The 25,047-nt window shown below is 41.3% G+C and overlaps 1 protein-coding gene across 1 annotated transcript; it reads right to left on the bottom strand.

Annotated features, from left to right (window-relative positions):
• Positions 1 to 3,323: 3,323 nt before the first annotated feature.
• fam131ab (family with sequence similarity 131 member Ab) lies at positions 3,324 to 25,047 on the bottom strand. Its single transcript, XM_078246783.1, has 5 exons — positions 24,912 to 25,047; positions 17,977 to 18,070; positions 17,642 to 17,824; positions 10,495 to 10,626; positions 3,324 to 8,315 (listed from the first exon to the last, which is right to left on the bottom strand). Exons 2-5 carry the CDS (start codon positions 18,044 to 18,046, stop codon positions 7,675 to 7,677), a joined length of 1,026 nt encoding a protein of 341 aa, XP_078102909.1. The 5' UTR covers positions 18,047 to 18,070; positions 24,912 to 25,047; the 3' UTR covers positions 3,324 to 7,674.

Below are 25,047 nucleotides of genomic sequence, written 5' to 3'. Positions count from 1 at the left end.
GGCAGAGGATATGCACACGTTCTCAATACGCCCCAGCCTCAGAAAACAAGATCTTACTCTAATTTGCTTTATGTTAAACCTCAGAATGAATACTGAGAATACAGTCAAAGAAATGGTTTATCAAAAGCCATTAACCTCTCACTCACTGTCAAGGGGTCTTTGTTGTGGGTTTTTATAAAGCTCTGGTGCATTGTGGGTCAGTAAAGCACAGCATGTGCTCTGTAGTGTGCTTCCTTTAGCCATAAATGGCAGTTTGTCTAACCACTGGTGCCAGGAATGTAACGGACAAACTGATAGGAGTGGAGACCCCTTCTTATTCAGACACACAGCAGAGATAAGGCTGAAGGGGGCCACTTGGAGAGGCTGCCAGCATGTGGTCAGAAATAGCAGAATGGTGGAGTGGTCAGGTTGTCCGTTAGACTGACTGAGCACACAATGTGAACCTTATCAATAATGCAAGACAAAATTGGACATTTAAGCTTCGCAAACCTGCTAATGGAATTACAGACACACTCTAAGTTCAACTCTGAAATGGAGAGTGCTTCCTGTGAAAACAAATGTAAGGCCAAAATCACAAAATGTGCAAAAGCCAGGATAAATACAGCTCAGGTTGACCTTTAAATTCCCTCTTTAAAAGCTTTAATTGAAATGACATTTACCTATTGACAACACAATTGTCCTCCAGGCAATGCCTATAATGTCAACAATGACATTCAAGACTGTCATATTATTACTTTTATGCTTTGCACGTGTGATTTTTTTGTATTTTGCCTTTCAGGATAATGTAGCCTCAGTATTAGCAAGGAAACTGAAAACAGTGCAGGATAATAAACGGATTTCTAAAATGTAGAGACTCTGTCTCCTTCAGCTCCTCGCAGTCAGCAGTAAAGGAGTTCATCCATTCAGCTCTCCTGCCAGAGGTCCAGGGTCCCCACTGGGAATACTTTTAGTCTCTGGGTGGCACACCGTGGTCTCCAGAGCCCACAACACAGTATCTCTCCTGACCTCCAACAGATGGTGTATCATGAGGTGCACTCTGGCTGAATTCAGAAGAGAGGGAATGATGAAATGATGCTAATGAGGCAAAAGCAGACATGCCACAGAACAGCTGAGGAGAGAAAAAGAAAATCAAAAAAGCTCCATTTAGCGTTTTTAGGCATCAATTAATCATTGTCAAATCAACCATGAAACTCCCAAACAGTACTCCTAAACTCAGAAATTCTCCGTGAACACCACGGTCAGGACAACTGCTGTGTCTTATTGCAATGTTTTTTGAATGCCATGTAAGTGTTGTAACTGACAGAGTTTCTGGAAAAGTAGCTGTTTGCAGTGGAAAGACGAAGAAGAGTTTCTTGATGTATGTGTATATCCAGCAGAGTTCTTCCTAAATGTAATCCCTGACATAATGTGAAATTCAGGGATGTTGGTCTGTCTGTCCACCACTTTGGTCCAGACTGAAATAACTCAACTACTATTGAATGGAAATTTACAGACATTCATGATCAAATAATTTGTTTTATGACCAAATACCTGCAAAACTAGTTACAATCCAGTTAGCCTCAGCTTTGTGTTTAGTACTAATTATCATATGTTAGCATTCTAAAACAGTAATAGTAAACATGATGAACAATATGCTGCATTCACACAATGTTGGTAGAACTGGAAGGATGGGACAACCTCAGGCATTATCCCATGATGGTTACCCCCACTGCTAGCTTTGTAGTAACATAATATGAATAGCATAAGAATAGCATTAACGTTAGTGTGTATACACTCCTTCTAGATTAGTATTGGATTGGATTTAGGCTAGATGTAACCATTATAGGTCATTTGCCAAGATAAATGGGAAATATTGTAGTTGTCAAATTCCTATTCTGATATCTTTAACTTGAAATTAAAGTTACCTCTGACTCAATTGTAATTACAGTCTAAACGACATGACCTGAATGCGGCATTATACCTGCCAATCATCAACATGTTAGCATTGTCTTGAGCATTAGAATGTTGATGTTAGCATTTAGCTTAAAATACAGTCCCACAAAACTGCTAGTCTTATCAACATTTATATTTGTTTGCAATTATTATACTGTCTCAAAAGTAATGCAGGAATGATTTTTTATATGAAAGACATACATATAGAACCTGTAAAGAACCATAGATATCTGTCCTGTATTGATGTATTGAATTCAAAGACTCACAGACATCTTAAATTTCAGAAATTAAACTTCAGATATTTGGATATACTTAAGTCTTGACCCAGATACTGCTGGTTATATTCAGAACCAGTTCACACCCTGTGTTGCAGCCACTCAGGTCGGAGCCCTAAAAAGCTCATTTTTTTAGCTCTGTGACAGATCTTTCATGGCTGTCTGAATGGGGAAAAAGATTAATCTTTTTTTGTTTACCTTGCCAGCTGGGATTATATGACATAAACCTAGGCTATATTTTGAACATGGTTGTGTACCATAATAAGTTGTTTAGGTTGTTTTAGAACCCCCCTTTTTTGCCAGACTATCCACTTTGTTGGACAATTAAATACATGGACCTCTTTTAGGTATATTGTTTCTAAATTTCAATTTAGACCTACTCAACTTTACTCTGACATCAGAAACTAATTTAGACTTTTCTTTACTCCTTTCAGGCCATTATTGTTCTTCCTTTCATTTTCACATTTTTAGAAACCTCATCAAGGAGCATCTTATTGACACTCCAAGGACTCCAAACCCTGATGATCACACACACCAGGCTTTGTTCGAAATCCATCACGTCCTGTCCTGATATTTCCCTCCCCTCCCTCTCCCTCACCCGACCCACCAAATGGATTACTGAGCTTCCCGGGGGCCCATGATGTCATGGAAAAATTAAATACACCAGGTGTAGGATCATTAAGACCAGCAATACTTTGTGTGGTTTCTCTGACTGCTGCCCTTTGCCCTGACAATAACTCAATAATGATGATGTCATTATGTCAGGGAGCTAATTGCAGCAGGCTTTATGGAGTGTGTACCACAGTGAATGTTCAGTCGTAAATGGCGTTGAAAGAGGTGATAGTTCATTATATAATCATAACCATAAAACACTACATTAATGGAGCTCTCCACTTCCTCCTCCCATCTATCTGTATATATTGTTTAATTTTATTCCATTTTATGCTATTCTAATTTAAATATTTATATATGTGTGTCGGAGGTACAACTTATATTAAATTGTGCAACTCTGTGTTGTAAAATGACAAATACATGAACCTTGTAACCTTGTATGACATAACAAATAATCACATCACACCAGATTTGTATTTTTTGCAAAGAACAATAACAATATTTTAATAACTCAAAATAATATCAGATGCAGCAAACAAAGATTCATTGTTCAAATCCAAGGTGACACTATTAAAATAATTACATTCAGCCAAAACAGGAAGAAAAGTATTAGAAAGTAGAAAGAAAAGGAAAACAGGATTGAGATTTCAGAGGGAGGAGAAGGTTGAGAGTGTGTGTGTGTTTGACTTAGGATGTGGATGGGACAGTACATTCATTTTGGGTCATCTATATTTCTACTCTGTTAGTTCATAGTGTCTTTGCCTCTGCTGGGTGAGTTGTATGGCTTTGCTCTCTGAACTCTCATAAGCCTCATTTGATTATGTGTGTGTGTGTGTGTGTGTGTGCGTGCGTGCGTGCGTGCGTGCGTGCGTGCGTGCGTGTGTGTGTGCCCAAACACCCCCGAGGATTGTGGGACGTTTTAATTAAGACGGTGGAGGCTAATGTGGGTTAAACACAGACCATCCCTCTCTGTGAAGATGATCTAAACTCAGGTCCTACAGCATTTTTCACAGTCCTAGTTGTGTTCACAAGTTTTGTCCTAATATTCACCGATGGGGCCCAGTGGTGTGGTGAGAGCGGTCCCCAGGCCCTTCAGCTTTGTTCTTAGATGGTAAGTAGGCTATAGGGTGACAGGGGCTGAACTGAATATCCATACGCCCTCCTGCCTTTACACTGTCCGACAGATGCTTGTTTTTACATCTTTTTATAGCGCTGGGTTCTCCTACCACTATCACACACACACACACTCACAGAGAGATATTCTGGAGCACTTCTCTCTGATAAGTATCCAATGTCACTGCTTGCCTGAAGCAACAAACTACACTGCCCAGAGACACACACACACACACACACACACACACACACACACACACACACACACACTCGCACAGAAAGAAACATGTGTCACCCTAAAGACATCTGTCTCAATTAAGGACAGCTGGGTGCTCTTCTGTTATTGCGCTATGAAATATGAATCGCTTCCGAACAGAGAGCGAGGAACACTTCCCTTGATTACCCATTGCTTTCCACAAACCGCTAGGAGTTTTTCTGGGACAGCTAACCTCAAAAGATGTGGTGGTGAGGAGTAGGTGGAGAGAAAGGGAACAGAGGGTGCAGATGGAGTGAAGGGGAAAAAGACTCAAGGGTGAAATAAAAAGACAGACAGGAGAGCGATACACATCTCCTGTTCGTCAGGCGGTTTTATAATCGCAGGCTAATTGCCTGTCAGCAAAGGTAGCACTCAGATGTCCTCTTGATTACGTAATGAGCCCCCTGTGGGGATAGATGGAAGTTGGGAGGAAAAGAACAAGAGGAGGGAAGAGTGGAGACAAAGAGGAAAGGACTGAGACAAAGGGGGAAGGGAAAAGACAGGACAGTGACAGAAGGATGGAGAGGGGAGACATTCATCAGGCTGTCTGTGTGTGTATGTCAGCGGGTACTCTAATATTTCTATTCTTATCAGAACAAAATGTTCTCACAAGGATAGAAAGATGAAGAAATCCGCCAAAGTGCCACTTTGACGAAGGGATTAGGACTTGGATTTAGGGTTCAGATTAGGTTTAGGATGGGGTTAGGGTAAAGGTCAAGACTGGATGAAGGAATGTGGTCATGGTCCTCAGACATTTAAAAACACACGCATGTCGATGTGAGAGAGACAACAAGAGAACTGGGTGAATGAAAAACGCATCACACCAAGGTGCCCGTCTTCTCTCTCTCACACACATAGTTGCACACAGACATACCATCTCACACACACACACACTGCTCACACACACTGCTCGGGGAGAGGGTGGAGGACACTCAGAAAGACAGACAGAGCAAATGCACCGTGGTGGACAGAGCAAGCTGATAAATAGAGGATGAGGGAGGGCGGAGAACAATAGCACGCTCTCGTCACCGCGCCAGGACAAAAGCACAACCTCGCCTCGCCAGCATCGGCCGGCTTTTAATGTCAACCAAAAGGACAATGACGTAAACCGGCCTGCTGTATATGTGAATACACACAGTCAGTGCAACAGGATATTTGGTGCCTCTGTTGATCAGATTTGAGAAGGGTTTTACTCTGCACTTAATTTAAAAAAGGGAGAAGAGAAAGGAAGCCAAGCTATGGCTGGAGTGACAGCAGGGAAGATGTTATGATGATGATGATGATGATGATGATGATGATGATGATGATGATGATGATGATGATGATGATGGAACAACTTGGGAGGTCAAAGGTGAGGAATGAAAGGCACAGCTTCAATGGTTCCCCCTGAGTTGTTATGTAACTATCCTGACTGGGACTCCTCCTTTTTATGTAGTTTTTAGTTAAGTTAGCAATGTCATCCAGTCTGTATTTTCAAAACAACTTCCAGATGTATCTACTGTATGCTTTTTTTTTTTTATCTCCAGCATCAGTAAAAATTCAACCTCCAATGAAAGCTCAGCTACACCAAACACTGTTTTAAAGGGAATCACTACATTGGAGGGGTTTCGGAATGGATATACAGTGCAAGCTTAAGGAGCTTACTGACATCGTACAATACAGCCACACACACACACACACACACACACACACACACACATTTGCACAAAACGTCAAACATACAGACTCGCATGTTGAGGCTTTTCTAAACAGTCAAACAACATTAAAGAAGGATGCAGGGACTGAATGTGCTTTAATTATTTGTAGAAAATAACTACGCACACCAGGCTTTTTCTACACAAACACACACAAATGCACACACACAAGCATACACACTGAGGATGAGAGAGAAGTAGCGTTGTGCGTGTGGGTAGGATGCGTTGATGCTCTGGTCCAATGGGATTTCCTGAGTTGTGTGAATGCCAGTCCCTCTGGGAGAATCTCAACAGAGCTCCTCTTATCACCATGGAGATGGAAGTTTCTGCATGCGCACATAAACATGCCATTTTGCAAATATCATAAATAAGAAGGGAAAGTATAGAATAAAAGGCAAAGCTTTGCAGGAGTCAATATTAGAGGAAAGAAAGAAGAGCAGTTAGACATTTTTGAAAAAAAAAACAACAGTCTCTTTTTGAGGATCATGACAGATGCCAAAACAAACCATATCACAGTATCCTCTTTTACAATAATAAAATAAAATAAAAACTTTTTTCACATTTGTATTGTATCTACAGCCACATTAGCTTCGTGCAAAAAAACACATACACTGGCACGCCATATAGGCAAAGAGATCAAAGCAAGACGACGCATACAAAAATATAGAAAATCTCCGATGCAACTCATCTCTTCACAGAAAAAAACTCTTTTCCACCTGTGCCATTTTCTGCCCAACAACTATCGCCAAATGGTCACTTCAGAAACATTCTGTCAGCGTTTGTTGTTGTCGCTGCTGCTTCTGCTGCTGCTTCTGCTGCTGCTGCTGTGTATTTTATTTTAAGACAACCAAAGTTCTCGGTAGGATCTTGTGTGGATTCCTGCATGGAAAACCCATGCAGGAATCCACAGGACCACAAAAATATCCAGTAGCTATAGTTGATCATTATGGCAGATGTCCATCATAATGATGTTTGGAACTATGAACAACAACATGTTTGAGTGATAGAAAACTAGTACAATAAAAGCCTATCATTTCTCTTTTTCTTTTTTAAACTTTGTAATTTTAAAATACATACTATCTCCTGTCACTTTGAAGACATTCCAGCATATGCTCATAATTGGTAGTGACAGGGTTAAATAGTTTGGCATACTCAGCAAGCCATGCCCAAAAGGATGCTATGTTGTATCTTGCAAAGGAGGGGAGAGGGTGGGAGGACAGGGAGGTAAGGGCAGGTCCCAGGATTGGTGCCAACCCTCCCTCCCATGGGAGATGCTGGGGAGGTGGGAGGGGGTTATACAGAACAGCTGAGATTGCAAACCGTGCTCAGGACCAGGTCAGCCCATCGATTTCAGCACTTGCAAAACACATGCAAAGATAAGTCAGAGTTTTGGACTCAGTCATGTCAGTCTGTCTGCTAGATGGTGGCGTCAGTTTTTACAGTCGCTACGCAGGTAAGGACAGAGCCGGAAACTGTGTGCGTCACTTCCACAAGTACATCACTTCACATCCAGCACTCCTGTTTTACAATGATAAAAAAGATTGTTTGGACGCCTTCAAAGAAAATAAAAGTTGATACATCGAATGGGGACAAAGCAGTCACAAGGTGGTAAGGAGGATTTAAAATGCTGCAAGTAAGGCAAAGACGGATGATTTATGCTTCAGTCAGAGAGGGAAAAAAACAGCATGCACAGAGGTTCAGAGACGCCATGGAGGAGAGGGGAAGTTGTTGCAAAAGAGAAAACCCTCCAAAGAGCCTGGAGGGATTAAACACTGAGGTGAGATGAGAGAAGTCATTGGTTGTTTGGCTCTCCTGCCCTCTCCTCCTCCTCTTCATCCTCCTCATCGAGAGACACAACCCCAGAGGAGGCCACATCAGAGACCCTCCTGTGTGGGTCGTAGTCAGGTGGGTACTCCACACCGCTGCCGTCTGCCTGGCACACAGTGCTCTCATAGTCCTTGCAGGGGGTGTCGTCGTCCTCGCCGGGTGACAGGTACGTCTCAGAGTAAGATCTGGAGTAGCAAGGAGAGTCCTGACCCCCACAGGGCCTGATGCCCCGCCCTCCCCCGCCAAGGCTATGGAAGCCGCTGTCCCCCCCACCGCGCCCGCTCTGCCCTGCTCTCTGAAGTCGGGCCAGCAGCAGCTCCTCCCCTCCCTGCAGCGCCGACAGGATCTTGGCCGCGAGCTCAGCGGCGTTGCTGTAGGAGTGGGTGCCACGGTGGCCGCCCAGGTCACGCAGAAGGGGGTGGTGCTCGTCCAGGCTGCAGAGGCTGGAGCACAAGGTGTCCGGGGAGCCTACCGTGGGGGAGGGCTCTCCGCTGCCACCTCCCTCTCCGCCTCCTCCACCCTCGCAACAGGGCCCTCGCAGGCCCAGGTGTTGGCAAAGCTGGCTGTGGATCAGGTCCTTCAAGTATGGCGGATATGATAACACATCTAGAAGGAATGATACAGACTGTGAGAATGAAGTCCTGAAGAACAATGATAAGAGAATATGAGATGAAACTGTAATATTTCCTAGAGGGTCCTTGAGGGGTTGGTCCTTAGCCTGCATTGGAAAAAAAACTCTTTCTAGTCATTATTTACATTTTTACTTATTTCAAGATACCCTGTGGAGTTTTTGACCACTAGCAGCGCTACAGAACAACGTTTTGATCAGCAGGTCTTCATTTAAGTTTGTATCTCATGCTTCACTAACGCGTGTGCCTTCCAATAGTTTTTATGCTCTTCCACAGATTGATAGTTGGCCCCAGTAAAAGTCCTTGCACACTGAGTCCGAAATTTCCGTATACGTTTTTTCATATCATCATCATCCAAAAAATGTGTCACGCATAGAAACCTTACACACTGAGTCCAATGATTATTAATTTATTATATTTTTAATTTAATTTATCTGTTTATCTGTTAAAACAATACAAAATGTGACGCTGCTGTCACTCAGCCTCTCTCTCCTTCTCCCTCATTTCATCCCTTGCTTCTCTCTGTTGACAATTACCTATCTCTCTGTCTGCGTCTTCTTGCACTTGGCACCGCGGCTAGACTTGCACTCTCCATCACTACACTGTTGCTCTCCTTTTTCTGTCTGCGTATGTCTGCGTTCTCTCATCTTCTCCTCCTCATCATCATCATCATCATCCTTCTGAATATTACCATCTGACCTGTTGACAGTAGACATTGCATTCTGCCAGCATCTTTCTGTGTTGCATTTCTGTATAGGCTCATACCTTTTCCTTGTCAAAACACATGCTTGCTTGAACCCGTACAGAATTTATTCATAACGGATGAAATTTTCGGAGGCAGTGTGTAAACATGATTGACACGACGTGAGGTCGTATTTCTTTTTTAACATCCGAACATTTCAGACGTAAATTTCAGACTCAGTGTGCAAGGACCTTAACAGAAGAAACAGGAATGCACCAGAATCCTGCTACTTAACATACACAAATGTAAACAATGTAAAATAAAACACGCTGTTTGGCCTCAAAGGTATACACCATGTGTTTTGCTGAATGTACACTGAATGTAAAACAAGCTCCACAGGGTATCTTGTAAGAATAATAAGTTTGCTTGTTTTTTTTCAACCAAAAGCCAGTTATTTATGTAAAAAAATAAAGTTGGATTTCTTTCTGTTTCCTCTGCAAAAAGAAATGTCTGAAAGAATAATATTAATATATAGATTTTAAAAAGCAACAATACACAAATTAAGGTAGCATGTATTAGATACCACAAAAATATATATAAATATATATATATATATATATATATATACAGTAGTTATTACCATAGTCCACAGTCGAATGTGTTTCAAAGAAATATGTCAATGAGAAGAATGAAAAAAATATCATTCACTGCATTACAAGTGTGTGAAAAATACCAGCAGTGGAAAATTATGAGAACAGTATGTGGGAAAATGCCAAACATATCACTTTATATGTGAAAAAATAAACAATTTGATTACAGTGGGGCTAAGAAAAACAAACAAAGCTAATGTGTCCTCAGAAAAGTACTACAGCACTGGTTTCATGTAGAGTTGATTACTGTAATATACAGGCAGGTACGAGTGAAACTCCATTTACTAAATGGGCTTTGCCAGAAGGTAAGAAGCCACAGATGGATATATGAAGATAGAGAAGCAACACTGAGCTGAATGTTATTAGCTGCAGACAGTACAGGTTATTGATGATTCAGTATAATCAAAATGAAAGCTCTGGTAAACACACACACCCATGGTCAAATACATTCTGTGTATTTATAACCCGCTCACACACCATCCTCACACGCTGTGACACTGTCTCTGCAGCAAAGGAAATTATATTAAAGTTGCAGGAGGAATATCAAATTGCGCCAAGGAACAAAAAGATGTTGGGAGAGGATGTAAACTAGGGCACTGGGACAATGAGAGATAGAGAGAGAGAGAGAGAGAGAGAGAGAGAGAGAGAGAGAGAGAGATGGATGAGAAAGAGGCTGTGTGACAGGGTATTACGAAGGAGGGGTACCAGATGAAGCAAATGAATGTGATTTACCAGATTGTGGTGTAGAGGTAGTGTGTGTGTGTGTGTGTGTGTGTGTGTGTGTGTGTGTGTGTGTGTGTGTGTGTGTGTGTGTGTGTGTATACCTGTGCTCTGTGTGGTGGGCTCGTTGGATGGCAGAAAGTCCTCGTCATATGAGTCATCGTTAGATTCGTCGCCGTCCACAGAGGACCAGGCCCTCAACTTAGCCTCGGCTATGGCAAACTGCTCTGCCACACCTGCGCACACACATACACACATAAGTTTCACATGTGCACACGCAAATACATGGTTGGCATGGTAACAGGGAGGCAGCAGTCCATTGTGTCTCCATGTCATGTAACTGTTTTTGATTGGCAGGCCTGTGTGAGAAACAAAGTGCACTCGTAGTATTGGACTGGACAGAGACAGCATTCCCATTACACTCAATGTTCTTCAGTGGTCATTTGGCTGGTGCACTTTATATGGCTTTTACTGAGTGCAGTGGTGGAATGTAACTAAGTACATGTACTGAAGTACTATACTTAAGTACAAATTTAAGGTACTTGTACTTTACTTGAGTCTTTTCTTTTCATGCCCCTTTCTACTTCTACTCCACTACATTCATCAGCATTCGACAGCTTTAGTTACTATTTACTTTACAAATTAAGATATTTTTACACCAAACTTTTTAAAACTTTTTTTTATTCATATAGCATTTCACCTTTCATGCAAGCATGCAGAACAAAACATGTAGTTTATATAACAACAATCAACAATACAATGGCCTACAAGTCCAACTAAAATGATTAGCATTTTAAACACAGGACTGTTTTGATCGTTTCCAGTTTCTAAAATGTGAGGATTTTTCTGCATTGAGTACTTTTACTTTTAATACTATTAGCACATTTTCCTGAAGATACTTACATACTTTTACTTAAGTAACTTTTTTAATTTTTTAATGCAGGATTGTTACTTGTAACAGAGTATTTTTACAGTGTGGTTTTAGTACTTTTACTTAGGTTAGGGATCTGAATATTTCTTCCACCACTGACTGAGTGTTTGATAGTTGTTATGCAGATAGATAGATAGATAGATAGATAGATAGATAGATAGATAGATAGACAGATAGATAGATAGACAGATAGACAGATAGATAGATTTTTATTGATCCCAAAAAAATGGGAAATTCCGGTGATGCAGCAGCAAAAATATCAGACACACATCACACATACATAATATACATGAAGTAAAAGGATACAATATACATGAATAATAATAGGATAGAATATAGAACAAATACGGTAGTTTAAAATATCTATAAGTTGGGATGCAGGTTGCATTCCTAACAGTGCAGAGGAGACAGTAAGTTAGAAGCTCAAGGCACAGACAAAATCTGTATGTCACTGGGAATGCCAAGTAAAATAATCGGTGTTGATATGATGATTATTGTATTGATGAGCAAGGTGGAATCACCTGTATCATAATGGCTCACGTGTTAAATTTAGCACAATGTGCATTTCCACAGCAATAATTCCATCAGTGCAACAGATTAACATCATACCCACCCCTCTGCTATTAGAATGTCTTTTCACAGAAGTTAGTTTAGTTTCATTCATTAATTAAGTCTTTGTCTTTACATTATTCATATGTATGTATGTATATATATATATATATATATATATATATATAATAATTTCTGCGGAAAAATCTGCACGAAGTATTGAATTTCATTCACTGTGTGTGTGTGTGTGTGTGTGTGTGTGTGTGTGTGTGTGTGTGTGTGTGTGTGTGTGGGAGGTCTTTCTTGTTTTGTCCACCTCAATTACATGGGAACAGAATATTAACTGCATCTCTCGGTATAATGCAGTCTGATACAACACATCTACTAAGTGCAGCTTAAAAAATGACCACATAGTTAAATGATACAGAGTAAAAAAAAAAGCATTACATGCTTGTATTGCATTTATTGGATGAATTGCAGTACAGTACAGGTGTATTTCAAAACCTAAAGTAAGCTGCTGTGAAGTGTTTGTGTAGATACACTTTATTTACCAGGTTTATCTTCCTGACTGCATATTTATGTAAAAGAACTTAATCTGCTTTTTGTAGCATGAAATACATTTATATTGTAGCATAATCCTATAAATAATATATTCATGTAAAAACATAATTTTGAATGTTAGAAAAAGCTGATTTTAACGGAGGCTGTATCCATGTAGTGGTTATTTCCCCCCACTATCAGGCCACAGAAAGGACATCAATCTGTGTGCATGCGTTCGTGCGTGCGTGCGTGCGTGTGGCTGAGGTGACTCAGCTTGTGCCAATGTGCGACAAGGTCCAAGTGACCAATCACCTCCAATCATCATCAGGAGCTAGCCAATCATAGATTGTTTTTTGTTTTTTCCTCTTTATCTCTGTGCTCAGACTTGTCCACTTCCACACGATCCATCTGTTTTGTATTCTTCCCTGTTCATCCGCTCTCTCCTTCGACTCACCTGACTCTCCTCATTCCTACCATTCCATTTTCTTTCACAGTGCATTTCAGTCTTGCCCATCACTTCTAATTTTGATTTCTATCTCTCTGAATCTCTCTCTTCATTATATTTATGTCTGTCTGTCTCTCTGGTCAATGCTCAGTATTCATGCATTGTCTCCCATGAAGAAAGATCGATACTCTCATTCATCTTCCACTGTAGCTGGGTTCTCAACTCTCCTCACAAACACTGGCACGTCCTCCAGCAATTGCAGTCGTGCAGGCTTTTCTTTAGTTCTCTTTTGAAAGCCTGTTCTCCATCCATCCATCCATCCATCCATCTTCATCCGCTTATCCGGGGTCGGGTCGCGGGGGTAGCAGCTCCAGCAGGGGACCCCAAACTTCCCTTTCCCGGGCCACATTAACCAGCTCCGACTGGGGGATCCCGAGGCGTTCCCAGGCCAGGTTAGAGATATAATCCCTCCACCTAGTCCTGGGTCTCCCCCGAGGCCTCCTCCCAGCTGGACGTGCCTGGAACACCTCCCTAGGGAGGCGCCCAGGGGGCATCCTTACCAGATGCCCGAACCACCTCAACTGGCTCCTTTCGACGCAAAGGAGCAGCGGCTCTACTCCGAGCTCCTCACGGATAACTGAGCTTCTCACCCTATCTCTAAGGGAGACGCCAGCTACCCTCCTGAGGAAACCCATTTCGGCCGCTTGTACCCTGAAAGCCTGTTCTAATTCCTTTAACTTAAGAAGAAAGAAAGTTTTCAAACTGCATGCATACTTTTTTATGTCACTGACCCACATACCACACAAGAAATAGGGATAAAGAGATAATGTACACCAACAGATAAGCACACACAAAACTACACCTGTGTTCCTCTGTCTGTATGACAAAGAAATAATACCCAGCAATGTAGGTGGTTACTTAATTTAATGCAAACCATAAGAATATTTTAGCAATAATATTACGTGGCAAAATACAAGCTAAACAGCATTTCAATTCAGACATTTATGTTTCTACTACGGCCAAGACTTCATCACTATTATCTGAAGTTGTCTGAACACACAGTGATACAGTTTGGATATACTGTAACAGGCTGTAGGTGCAGTTTTACACTTATAAATATTCAGTAGGTTAGAAGGCAACAGTAACTCCTGTGGGTAAATATAACATATGTATTCACTCTGATGCATTGTTAGATTGGGCTATATCACTTCTAGCAAAGACATTTTTTTCAATAACTAATGCCAATTTTCCACTTTAGATTTTCCAAAAGACCCGTTTGCTGCTGAAATATTGAAAACCTGCTAAGTAGGACATGGTCAGGCCACATACACCTCTGCTACACTACAGTGCACCAGACACTGGAATATGCCACTGGCCACTTTTTAGCCCCTTTCACACATACACTGCAAACCTGAACTTATCTAGACATTACCATTAGGAGCTGTGTATGAGAATGTAAATATCTGAATCAGTTGGATTGGACATTAAATGGATTTACCTGGCCAGCTACCTAGTACAAAGTTTGTGGAATGTCCGATTGAGCCCATGTGTAAATGGAGCCAGTCATTTTCCGGAGAATTTACAGCAAGCGAGTTGGCATGTTGATGACGTTTCTATCATAAGGCTCATCAATTCGCTCATCAGAGGGTGAAGAAAAAGGGTGATTTACACCAATGAATATGTCTAACTGGAGAGATGACAAGATTCGGGAACTTCTGTCGGTAAGGGTCAATGCCGAAATCGTCAGACAAATTCTTCAGACAATGTCTGCACCTGATTCATTGGACATTGTCTGGAGTTCAAATGAGAAAACAGCTTAATATACACATACTCACACATGTTCTCACACTTTCTGTCTCTTTCATTCACACACACACACACACACACACACACACACACACACACACACACACACACACACACACACACACACATACGCACAATGACATAAGCCTCTCTGTGTCAGCCAAGGCTGGCAGCCAGTTGCATGCACTACAGAGAGACACTGAAGGATTACCTTCAAATAATGTGTGTGTGTGTGTGTGTGTGTGTGTGTGTGTGTGTGTGTGTGTGTGTGTGTGTGTGTGTGTGTGTCAGTCAGTCCATCAAAAGGACAACCCTACATGCATTTTCAAGTCTCATGGTGCCTCCTACAGTACATAAACACACCATTGCGTGTACCACTGTAACTAGCTTGCATACAGACGATACACACCAAACACTCACACATTCGCACATGCTCACACGCTCACTGTACTAATGTGCTCCCTGACATTCACACAGTGTCCAGTCACTAACAGCAACACCATCAGCAGGCTACAAGGAGAGAGTTGACAAAAATAAAAGGAGTCAGCACAACTGGCTCCCTGATGGAATGGATGCACGATGATGTAAGCTGAAGAAACAAGAAGAAGTATAACATATAGAAATGGCTCCCCAACTCTTGACTACTAGTCAACTTACAGTAATTATTGGAAATAAATGAAAACGGTGTGCAGAGCATCAGAAATTCTTGCTAAGGATTAGACCCTGTTTATGTGCTGTGTACAATGAAGCAAGGCTTAATAAACTTCATGTAATGGCCAGGTTAAAAAACATATAAAATAAAATCATCTAAAGAGCTGTTACAGTAAAGACTATTTAATAAATGATGATGATTGATTTTAAAAGTTTGAAGAACTATTTTGCCTGCCTTTATAAATCATCTTGTTTGCATCATCATTACAGTTGCACAGGAAACCACTTTCCTAACCAAAGAATACTGAAATGGATCCTTCATTGTGATGATGGATCACAAAGATGGGTGCATGAGAAGAGAAGTCATGTCAATAGTAAGATATAAAAGAGGAAAAAATATATGAGAACAGAGGAGGCACAGAGGAAAATCGCTCAGTCATGGTGGAACTAGCCAGGAGCAAAACCTGACTGTGCAAATTAACCTTGAGAGTCTGCATTGCAGGGAGTGAGTGAGAGAATGGAGTAAGACCAGGCAGGAGGGACAAGGTAAAAAGACAGAGAAAAAGAGGAGATGAAGAGAGAGGGCAGAGATCAACATACAAAAATTGGACAATGCGAATAGGATGAAGGGGGTATTGAATAGAGGGGGCAGGAGTGACTGAAAAAAAAGTAAAAGATGAGGTGAGTGAGTAAAAGATAGCAGACAGATGAGCTGTGGGTGAGCGGCACTCCGAGAGGAACAAACCATATGCATGTGTGGAGGAGAAAAGTTAAGGGCAATGAACGTGGCTGCATACAGCAGCTAAAGAATCCAACATCCCATTTACACCTGCCATTAACATGCGATCTGTATCTGAAATCTGTATCTGGATTATGACATCTGATCATGGGCCTTTGAATTTACACATCTGGAATTAAAAAGTAATCTTCTTATCATGGTTCTCTGATCAGATGGTTAGCCTTGCTAAGCCTGTCCTGACGGTGTGTAGCCACGCCCTATAGCATCCCCTGCTTTATCGTCAATTTTAAAATAAATGGGACCATAATTTACAAAATGAACATCATGCTGTATTGAAGAAGACTTTAAAGTAGCAATTGAGGCCATGAACTCATTATATAAATGTTTATTGAGGTAATAAATCAAGTGAGAAGTAGGGTCATTTTCCCATGGACTTCTATAGAAAAGTTCTTTTTGCAACTGGGGAAGTCGCCCCCTGCTGGAAATTAGATAAAATGCAGGTTTAAGGCACTTAGGCATTGTCTTCACTTTTCAGGCCCGGACGGTTTGTCCATTACTATTATACAGTCTCTGTTTTCGACAGATGCAGAGGTGACCTTTCAACTTGTTGGGCGGATATGAGAAAATAACCCTGATGTCATTGTGATGTCATCAGGGTTATGTGACTTTGAGTTTGAAGACAACGGATTTGATGAACAGAAAGCAGTTACAAATGGTTGATGCAGTGTTTGAAAGATGCCCTGGAGTTGCATGATGGGTAGTGTAGGATCCAGTGTTTTTGGAGCGTGAACAATACTAGGGACTAAAAGTCAGGATGTGTTGGCCTCTGCTGCTTCAATTTTAGTCATTTTTAATCAATGTTTTAGTTTTTGCCTTGACGAGATAGTGACAGTGAAGACACAGACAGTAAACTTTGAGAGAGACAGAGCCAGGACTCCTCTACCATTCTTTTTTAATCTGTCTCTTGTGGGCCCCCCATGGAACTCAATACTAGAAACACTGGAGTGCCCTGTTAAATGAGGCAACGCTGTCCAGATCATCTCAAGGTGCTATCCTTCAATAAATTCTTCACAATTCACACCTTGCTGAGATATGATCACAGTGTGAAACAAACAACCGCCAGATGTGGTCTCACTGATCCAATAGTATTCAAATTGCAATGCGGTCTATGGGCATTAATACCTTGCATTAACATTTTCATATCCAGATAAGATTCCCAAAGTGCATGTTAACACCATATTAAAGTGAGGTAAAAATTATAGTTTTGTGAAAAGTATATTGTTGAAAAAACTAGGTTGTTTGAAGCAAAAGTCTGCAAATTACTATTGCATTTACATGTTTACCTTTTTGTTACGATGGTTTTTCATTTAATTGGGATCTCTTTTGTGACCTTTTATCGTTAGTTCATAAACTCTCTTGCTTAACCCTAAGCCTAATCCTACAGTGTGTGTGTGAGCCACATCTTCAGTGTATTTGTTCTAAACTGATCTGTGCACATTCAAAAACCCTCTGTCAGCTTAAACTTTGAGTATAGCTAAGCAGGGTGTTTTTCCTGTTTTTATGTAATAAACAAGTCAACAGAAGTCTTACCTGCAGCGAAGCGTGCCTCCTGCTCTCCCTCAGTGAGGTCAGAATAAGAGTTGAAGTCGGATTCCAGGGCTGCAGGAGTGTCTATAGGCTTACACCAGCCTTTCCACTCTATCAAGTGGGCCACTCTGCCCTGAGCCATGGCTGTAGGCTTTGTCACATGGTCCTTCACTACCTGTGAAATACCTGCAAAGAAAAAGCTTGGGGTTATGCTACAGCATAACTTTTGTGATGATTACACATTTTAGTATGTGCCTGGATGCTTTTAAAGAACATACAAATACCTATGCTTGAATATTAGCTTGCATTAGAACTTTTATGTTAAATGTTGCACTCACCATGTAGGGAAGATCGCGCTAATGCAGCAATCTCTTGAATGGTGAGAGCTCTTCTTGATTTTGGTAACATTTCAATGGTGTCATCAACATTCACCTGAAACGACAAGAAAAAAGTATGACTCAGGGGGAAAACTGGTGCCGTAGCTCAGCTCAGCATGAATGTGAGCCAGCGTCTGAATCAACCTGATCTCACAGAATTCCTTAATTCAAAATCTGTGTCAGTTTCACGGAATCATAAAAAATTCGGTGATGGGCCCACGGAAGAATTCCGTGAAATGAACACGGACCCTTAAGTTAAGGAAAAGGTTATGGGTGGGATAACGTTTCCATGACACGCGGGACAACAACGGGACAGTTGGGTTTAGGTAAAGAAGAACGGGATGGTTGGGTTTAGGAAAACAATAAATGGTTGGGTTTAGGCAAACACTAATGGGACGCGAGACAACAACAGGACGGTTGGGTTTAGGAAAAGAAGAACGGATGGTTACGGTTGGGTTTAGGAAACGTGACACGTGGGACACGATCCCCGGCTTCCTGGGTGAAAGTCCTGTGTTTGACCCATCCACCACCCCAACCAACCTCCCTACGCGGATTTTCGGGCTTTCATACTACTCGGTACCGTAGTCGCTCCTAATGCTACGTCATCTTTTCATTGACTTTACATTGGCATTGTTTTCCGTGGTGGCCACACAGAATTTTCACACATTCCGTGCCACCACCATGTAATGCGGTGTTAACAGTTCGTGATCATTTCAAAAAAGGGTACAAACGACAAGTTGTGGCTTTGTCTTGGCTGGGCGCAGTGACTTCCTGGAGTCTTGTTGCCCAGCAACCAGCTGAGACAACAACTAGTTTGACGTCCCAAAATGCTGTTACATCCCAAAATGTTGTTACAAAGACATTGTTGACATCTGTTCAGCTAATTGTTGCTGTCTAATGAAACATATCTGCTTTGCATATTAAAGGTCCCATGGCATGAAAATTTCACTTTATGAGGTTTTTTAACATTAATATGCATTCCCCCAGCCTGTCTATGGTCCCCCAGTGGCTAGAAATGGCGATAGGTGTAAACCGAGCCCTGGCTATCCTGCTCTGCCTTTGAGAAAATGAAAGCTCAGATGGGCCGATCTGGAATCTTGCTCCTTATGAGGTCATAAGGAGCAAGGTTACCTCCCCTTTCTCTGCTTTGCCCGCCAGAGAATTTGGCCCACCCGTGAGAGAGAGAGATCATGGCTTTCAAACGAGCAAAGTGGCAGTTGGTCAAGGCCACACCCCCACTCTCCACCTTGCCCGCCCTCTCTCCTCCTCAATAGCTACAGACAGAGAAACGGCACATACTAAGGAAAGCTCATTGTGGGACTGGCTCTAGTGGCTGTAATTCTGCACCAAGGCTGAATTTCGGGAAAGAGACTTCAGATACAGTATTATGGGACCACTGAGGCCTATATAAAAGCATCCAAAGAACACCATGTCATAGGACCTTTAAAACACAAGGGAACTTTTCCCGCTTCTGTCCCCCTACAGGTTGGAAGTGGAATTGTCCATTACATTACATTGTCCAGTTAATTCGAACTACAGATCCGCTAATCTTGCATAATGTAATGTAATGGACAATTCTGCTTCCAACCTGTAGGGGGACCGAAGCGGGTAAAGTTCTCTAGTGTTGCTTTAATTCACATAGAAGAGTAGAAATCAAGCCAGGCTGTTCAGAACTCTGCTGCAAGGCTTTTAATGCACATTAACAAAAGAGCACACATCACACTTGTTTTAGCAGCACTTCACTGGTTACCAGTCCAGTATAGAATTCAATTTAAAATCCTGGTCATTACTTTTAGAGCCTTGCACAGTCAAGTTCCTTCATACATCTCTGATTTGATACAGCTACATACCCCCACCCGTAGTCTGAGATCATTAGGTCAGATGCTATTAGTGGTTCCCCGCACTAATTTTAAAACTAAAGGGGATCGGTCATTCCAAGCAGTGGCTCCCAGGCTGTGGAATGACTTGCCTCTCCCACTACGTTGTGTGGATTCTGTCGAATCTTTTAAAAAGCAGCTGAAGGCTTTTACTTAGTCGAGGGGCTTTTATGGCTGTTTGTTATGTTTTCTATTTGTACTTCAATTTGCTTGTATTGTGACTTCTTGTGTTGTATTGCATTTTATTGTGAAGCACTTTGTGATTTTTATCTGTGAAAGGTGCTATACAAATAAACTTTACTTACTTACTTACTTATTTACCATACAGGTGTTTCGTTGCAGCCACGTATTAACTAAAGTGGTTTGTAAAATTAGACTGCTGGCTAATGAGCATAATAATAGCTTGTTAAGGTAACTGAGCAGACTATTCTCAAGCTACAACAACTAAAGAGTATGTTGCTGCATCTATGGCTGCAGACAAGAAGGCATAAAAAGAAACATAACTGGTTCTAGATTATTTGCATCTTGTCTGCACATAGTCAATACACAAGTGTACCTCTCCAGTGGTTCCAGGTGTGGAGATTTCTGATGAACTGCAAATATGCAAGTTATTGTATAGGACAACTTCTTGAAAGGAAACTGATAAAGCTCTGTGTGCAGACAGCTAGGGAGGTAATTTCCCAAGTAGTGAGTTAACAGAACCATACAGTAGACAAAAGATGGACCCCCCCCCTCCCAGTCTGTCCACCATCAAATCTGTCTGCTCTGTGAATTCAAACAGATTTGAAGACAAAGGGTGTATCAGGTGTTGACAAGAGTCTTTGTCTGCTAACTCTTTTTATAGCCTTACCTGTACTCACGTGGAAAATGGGCACGTCAACAGCAAAGGCCACATGCTGAGCTGACGCCACCATGTTGTTACTTAATATGGGTCAACACACTTGGCTGACTGAGCAATTTGATGACGGTTTTAGGCAGACAACTATCATGACATATCTCAACAGATACAGTCCCATGACTGACCACAGGTCTCTGACATACTAGTTTTACCTGCTTTCATTAAGAGACACAACACTGAGCAACATCACTAGCTAACAAGTCACCCACAGTAGTAAACATAATAAGAATTTGAATTGTTGAGTCATTTTGAACTTAGATCTTCCTTTTTTCCTTCCTTTCATTAATGAGTCACCATTCAATACTGACCACATCTGATTTGCAGTGAATTAGAAAACAGGACAGCACGATGAAATTAGATCATCCCAGAAGCATCACCCTGACCTTTTCCTGTCAATTCCACTTAATAGCAACAAAATACCAACCGAGTAACAAACAAACAACAACATATTTATCTGTCAGAAGAGCAAGAGCAAGAGCAAGAGCAAGAGCAAGAGCGAAGGGGAATCCCCAGCTAGTGGTGGTATCAGAGGCTGCCGCCAGGCGTGATAATCCTCTTGTGCCGCAGAGCAGCTCACAGATCAGAGGGAGGATAATCTGGAGGAGATGTGACATAGACTCTCGAGGAGGGTTAGAAAGATATATTGTGTTGGTCTTTAATTAAAATCAGATGTCAGACAGTAAATGTTGTCCACCCACAGCTGAATGTTTTATTTGTTTTCAAATAGTTGCCCAAAGAAATCATTTCAGTATGGTGTAGGAGGATTTTATACATCTTCAGGGAATTCAAAAACATCTTTTTTTTCCCACTCTAATGAGCCTAAACTTGATTTCATTACTATTTTTCCAGTTGAGTATCCCGTGATGATATGAATGCTAGAGACATTTCGGCCCTGACAAGAATAAAGTTTAGAAAGACAACTTGCCATTTAGAGGCACAAAATGGCCAAATTGAAGCATTACATTCAAATATATCAGTATGAATTTTTTAAAACGGGGTCCACATGTAAGCTTGAGCATCACCTTGACACACAGCTCCACTTAACAGCACCGCTGGCTCCCGGCTCCCCTCTCCTGCTCCCCCACTGCCCTACTATACAGCAGAGCGAACACGGAGGAGGACATGAGCAGTACTCAGAACAGAGCGAGTGCTTCAATTAGACCTCTGTGCCGCAACCTTTCCATCATTGCACACTCCAACAACATGCAGCATACTTAGGAAAGACTTGTGTCTAAAGATATTTAGCCCTCATAAGAATAGCAGTACAAACACACACACGCATCATGTCAAGCAGTCATGAATCTTCATGGTCTGGTGAACACAGACAGAGAGGCTGTCATGATGCTGCTCAGGTTCACTTTTATCTTTCAAATCATTGGTTAACTGTTGTCTCTGTGAGTCAGTGAGGGCTGAATAATGCGGCCTGGAGACAGCGCAGAGAGAAACACAACAGATTCTTTGACACAACACGTACAGTATGTTAAGAGCTAAGAGCAGGCAGAATGCAGGCTGAGAGTGTGTGACATAAAACTGACCTGACTAGTGTCTTCCCACACACACAAAAGCACTCTTCAAGGATTTTAAAATATTAAAATGTAATTGTAAAGTCAAATTTAATAACCCAACATGGCTGTTCAGTAAGCCTGAAAAACAAACGTTAGTGCTCAAGCAAACCCTTTTCGTTATTCAGGTTTCCGAAGGGGCTAAGACGCATTTGTATTTATTGCTCTATTTTTTAAGGTAATTAAAATGACATCACAGCAGAAATCTCTTTTGCACCTTTGTCCTGGCTGATGTCCAAAGCCCTTATCTTATTCATCAAACGTCAACTGCGAAAAACAATAGTGCAGACGCATTTTGCCTGTTGCTTGGGTTACTATTTGTTCAGTAGCACATTCTTGTGTCGCACACATATACAGGCATACATGGAAGTCATTATACCAAATTATATGAGAAGGCAAGCCATGAATTGTTTCAGTGGAACATAATGCCGTGATATCTGCCACTCTGGTGGAAAATAAGCTGAACATCCGTCTCTTCCTTCGACATGCCATGTTTCTGTGCGTACCTTTCCCCTTTTCTCTCTCTCTCTCTCTCTCTCTCAACTTTTCCACAATGGGGAACATTTCTATGGCAATTCCTCGTGGTATGCCTGCCCACCTGAATTACTGATGATGTCACACACTCAGAACACCAACCAGCTGCCACAACAACCAAATTAATAACTCTTGCACGTGCCTTCCTGCTTTCATTCAGTGTAGACATTGTTGCTTAGTGAAGCCACAGCTAACACGGCGTCAGAGATGACGCATTTCCATCATCATAAATTAACTGAATCTCTTTGGCAGCTTTAAATATGAAGCAGAAAAAATGCCAGATATTCATTCGAAAATTTGAATTTATTTTATGACCAACAGGTCTGATAACTTTACCAAATTTACAATTGCTGATCCATTGCTACTTCGACAAACAACTCAAATCTGAAATGTAAAGCATTAGAGATTTGATCAGATCAGCAATCCAGCCAACCTCTCTCTCATAGTGCCCAGTATTCAATAACAGGACTGTAGCAGTATAACAGTGAATACTGAGAGGCTGCATTTCATAATGGATCACTTGGGCACTGCTAATAATCACCTGGCTGGCTCACAGCAACACCTCACATTCACATCCAGATGGTGCGCACTGATGGATAAAAGTGGCAAGGTGGATTCATCATCCTTATTATCATCTTCATCATCATCTCTGAGATAATTGCAAGCATCTCAATTACTTCTGCTCTTCAGCTCCAGAATTTCTAGACTCAAACTCTTAACTGTATAGCAACAAATGGCATGTACTGCAGCAGAAACGATTTTGCAGGTTTCTTAGATTATGGTCCTTGTAGATCCACCACTCTAACCAAAGTGCCTTCAAAACCCCTTATTGTCTTACCTAATATATTATCTACTTCATTGCTACACATCTCAGGAGCAGAGTATTCTGTCAGTCCATCTGCCTTTGTCATATGAAACCCCACAATTAACTGGATCAGACTCTCTGGTGCAACCAGTGGAAAGGAAAATGTGTTTTCTTTAAGCTTTTAAAGTCAAATGAACATTCAAGTGAGTCACTACAAATGCAGCATCTCAGAGTTGATCCAGCCATGCATCACAGTGCAATCAGTCTAGCCGTTCAGTAGTAATCTCATAAATAGAGACTGTGTGTTATGTTTTGTTTGAAGGCGAGAAGCATTACACTCAGTGACACTGAGATTCCATTTAAAATCCCAAATTAAAAATGAATTGTTAATTACACTGAATGGCTTCCAAAAAAAAGATAAACCAACTGGTTAACATTAATGGAGAAAGAAATCAGGGTTGTAACACACATTAATAAGGTAATTATCAAACCAGGAGGGGTTAAGAAAATACATTTCTGTTTCATGTGGCGAACTACTGAGAGACTGTAATCTTTGATTAGGTATATCTGGCAAGGCACATGACTAGGTTATAATACACAAGGTTGATAGTAGCTCGGCTCAAATCATGTGAGGTGATCTACGCAGAACATCCAATAATCTGTGTAACAATCAATACAAATGTCTACAGAGATTGGAATTGAGTTTTCTTATACAGTTGGAAAAATACTCCAGGCTCATTTAAACATCTAGGTACATTAAAAATGTATCAGTTATCTGATGGCCTATTATGACTGAAATTGCAACACTAATTATTTAACACAATAATAACAACAATTGTGTAATTTAATTTAGGTACTGTCCTGATGTCCCTTACTGTACAATGAAGGGTCACAACAGCAACACCTGACAGGTAGCCTATAAAGAAACATTATTGTTTATTTAAAAACAATAAAGTTGTTCTTAAGATACAAGTGTTGTTGGAGTTTTGGCTCTTTTGGACTATTTTCCTTCAAGCACCAAGTAGATGAAATTGTGTCAGCGTTCTCCATTAACCCTTTTATTGTCAGAAATGACTATAGGCTACAACTTTTAAAACAAAAATTGTTTTCAGACTCTACGAAGTGATGTAAGCTGTTAAGACATTGCACGAGGTGTCAATGCAGCTACATTAGCTAGGGTATATGCTAGGATATTACCAAAAAAAAAATGTTAGGGGCACCTCGCTGAAGTCCAGTGCGCTCAAAGGTGCTGTCAGAATCAGTCTGCGCGCCAAGCAGGTCCGCGTGCTCCCCAAAAGTGCGAGGTCAGACAGGGAGCCGGCCGCGCTCCAGTCCACGCGCAACGAACCGTCAATG

The sequence above is a fragment of the Sander vitreus genome, chromosome 3, assembly GCF_031162955.1.
Source record: "Sander vitreus isolate 19-12246 chromosome 3, sanVit1, whole genome shotgun sequence".
Lineage (NCBI taxonomy): Eukaryota > Metazoa > Chordata > Actinopteri > Perciformes > Percidae > Sander > Sander vitreus.
This window is presented reverse-complemented; position numbering and strand designations above follow the sequence as displayed.

Coding starts and splice junctions, on each gene's coding strand:
- fam131ab (XM_078246783.1), bottom strand. CDS start 18,046: ATGTTACCAAAATCAAGAAGAGCTCTCACCATTCAAGAGATTGCTGCA. Junction 10,627..17,641: donor GGAGGCACGCTTCGCTGCAG/GTAAGACTTCTG, acceptor GTGTGTGCGCAG/GTGTGGCAGAGCAGTTTGCC. Junction 8,316..10,494: donor GCCCACCACACAGAGCACAG/GTATACACACAC, acceptor CATTCCTTCTAG/ATGTGTTATCATATCCGCCA.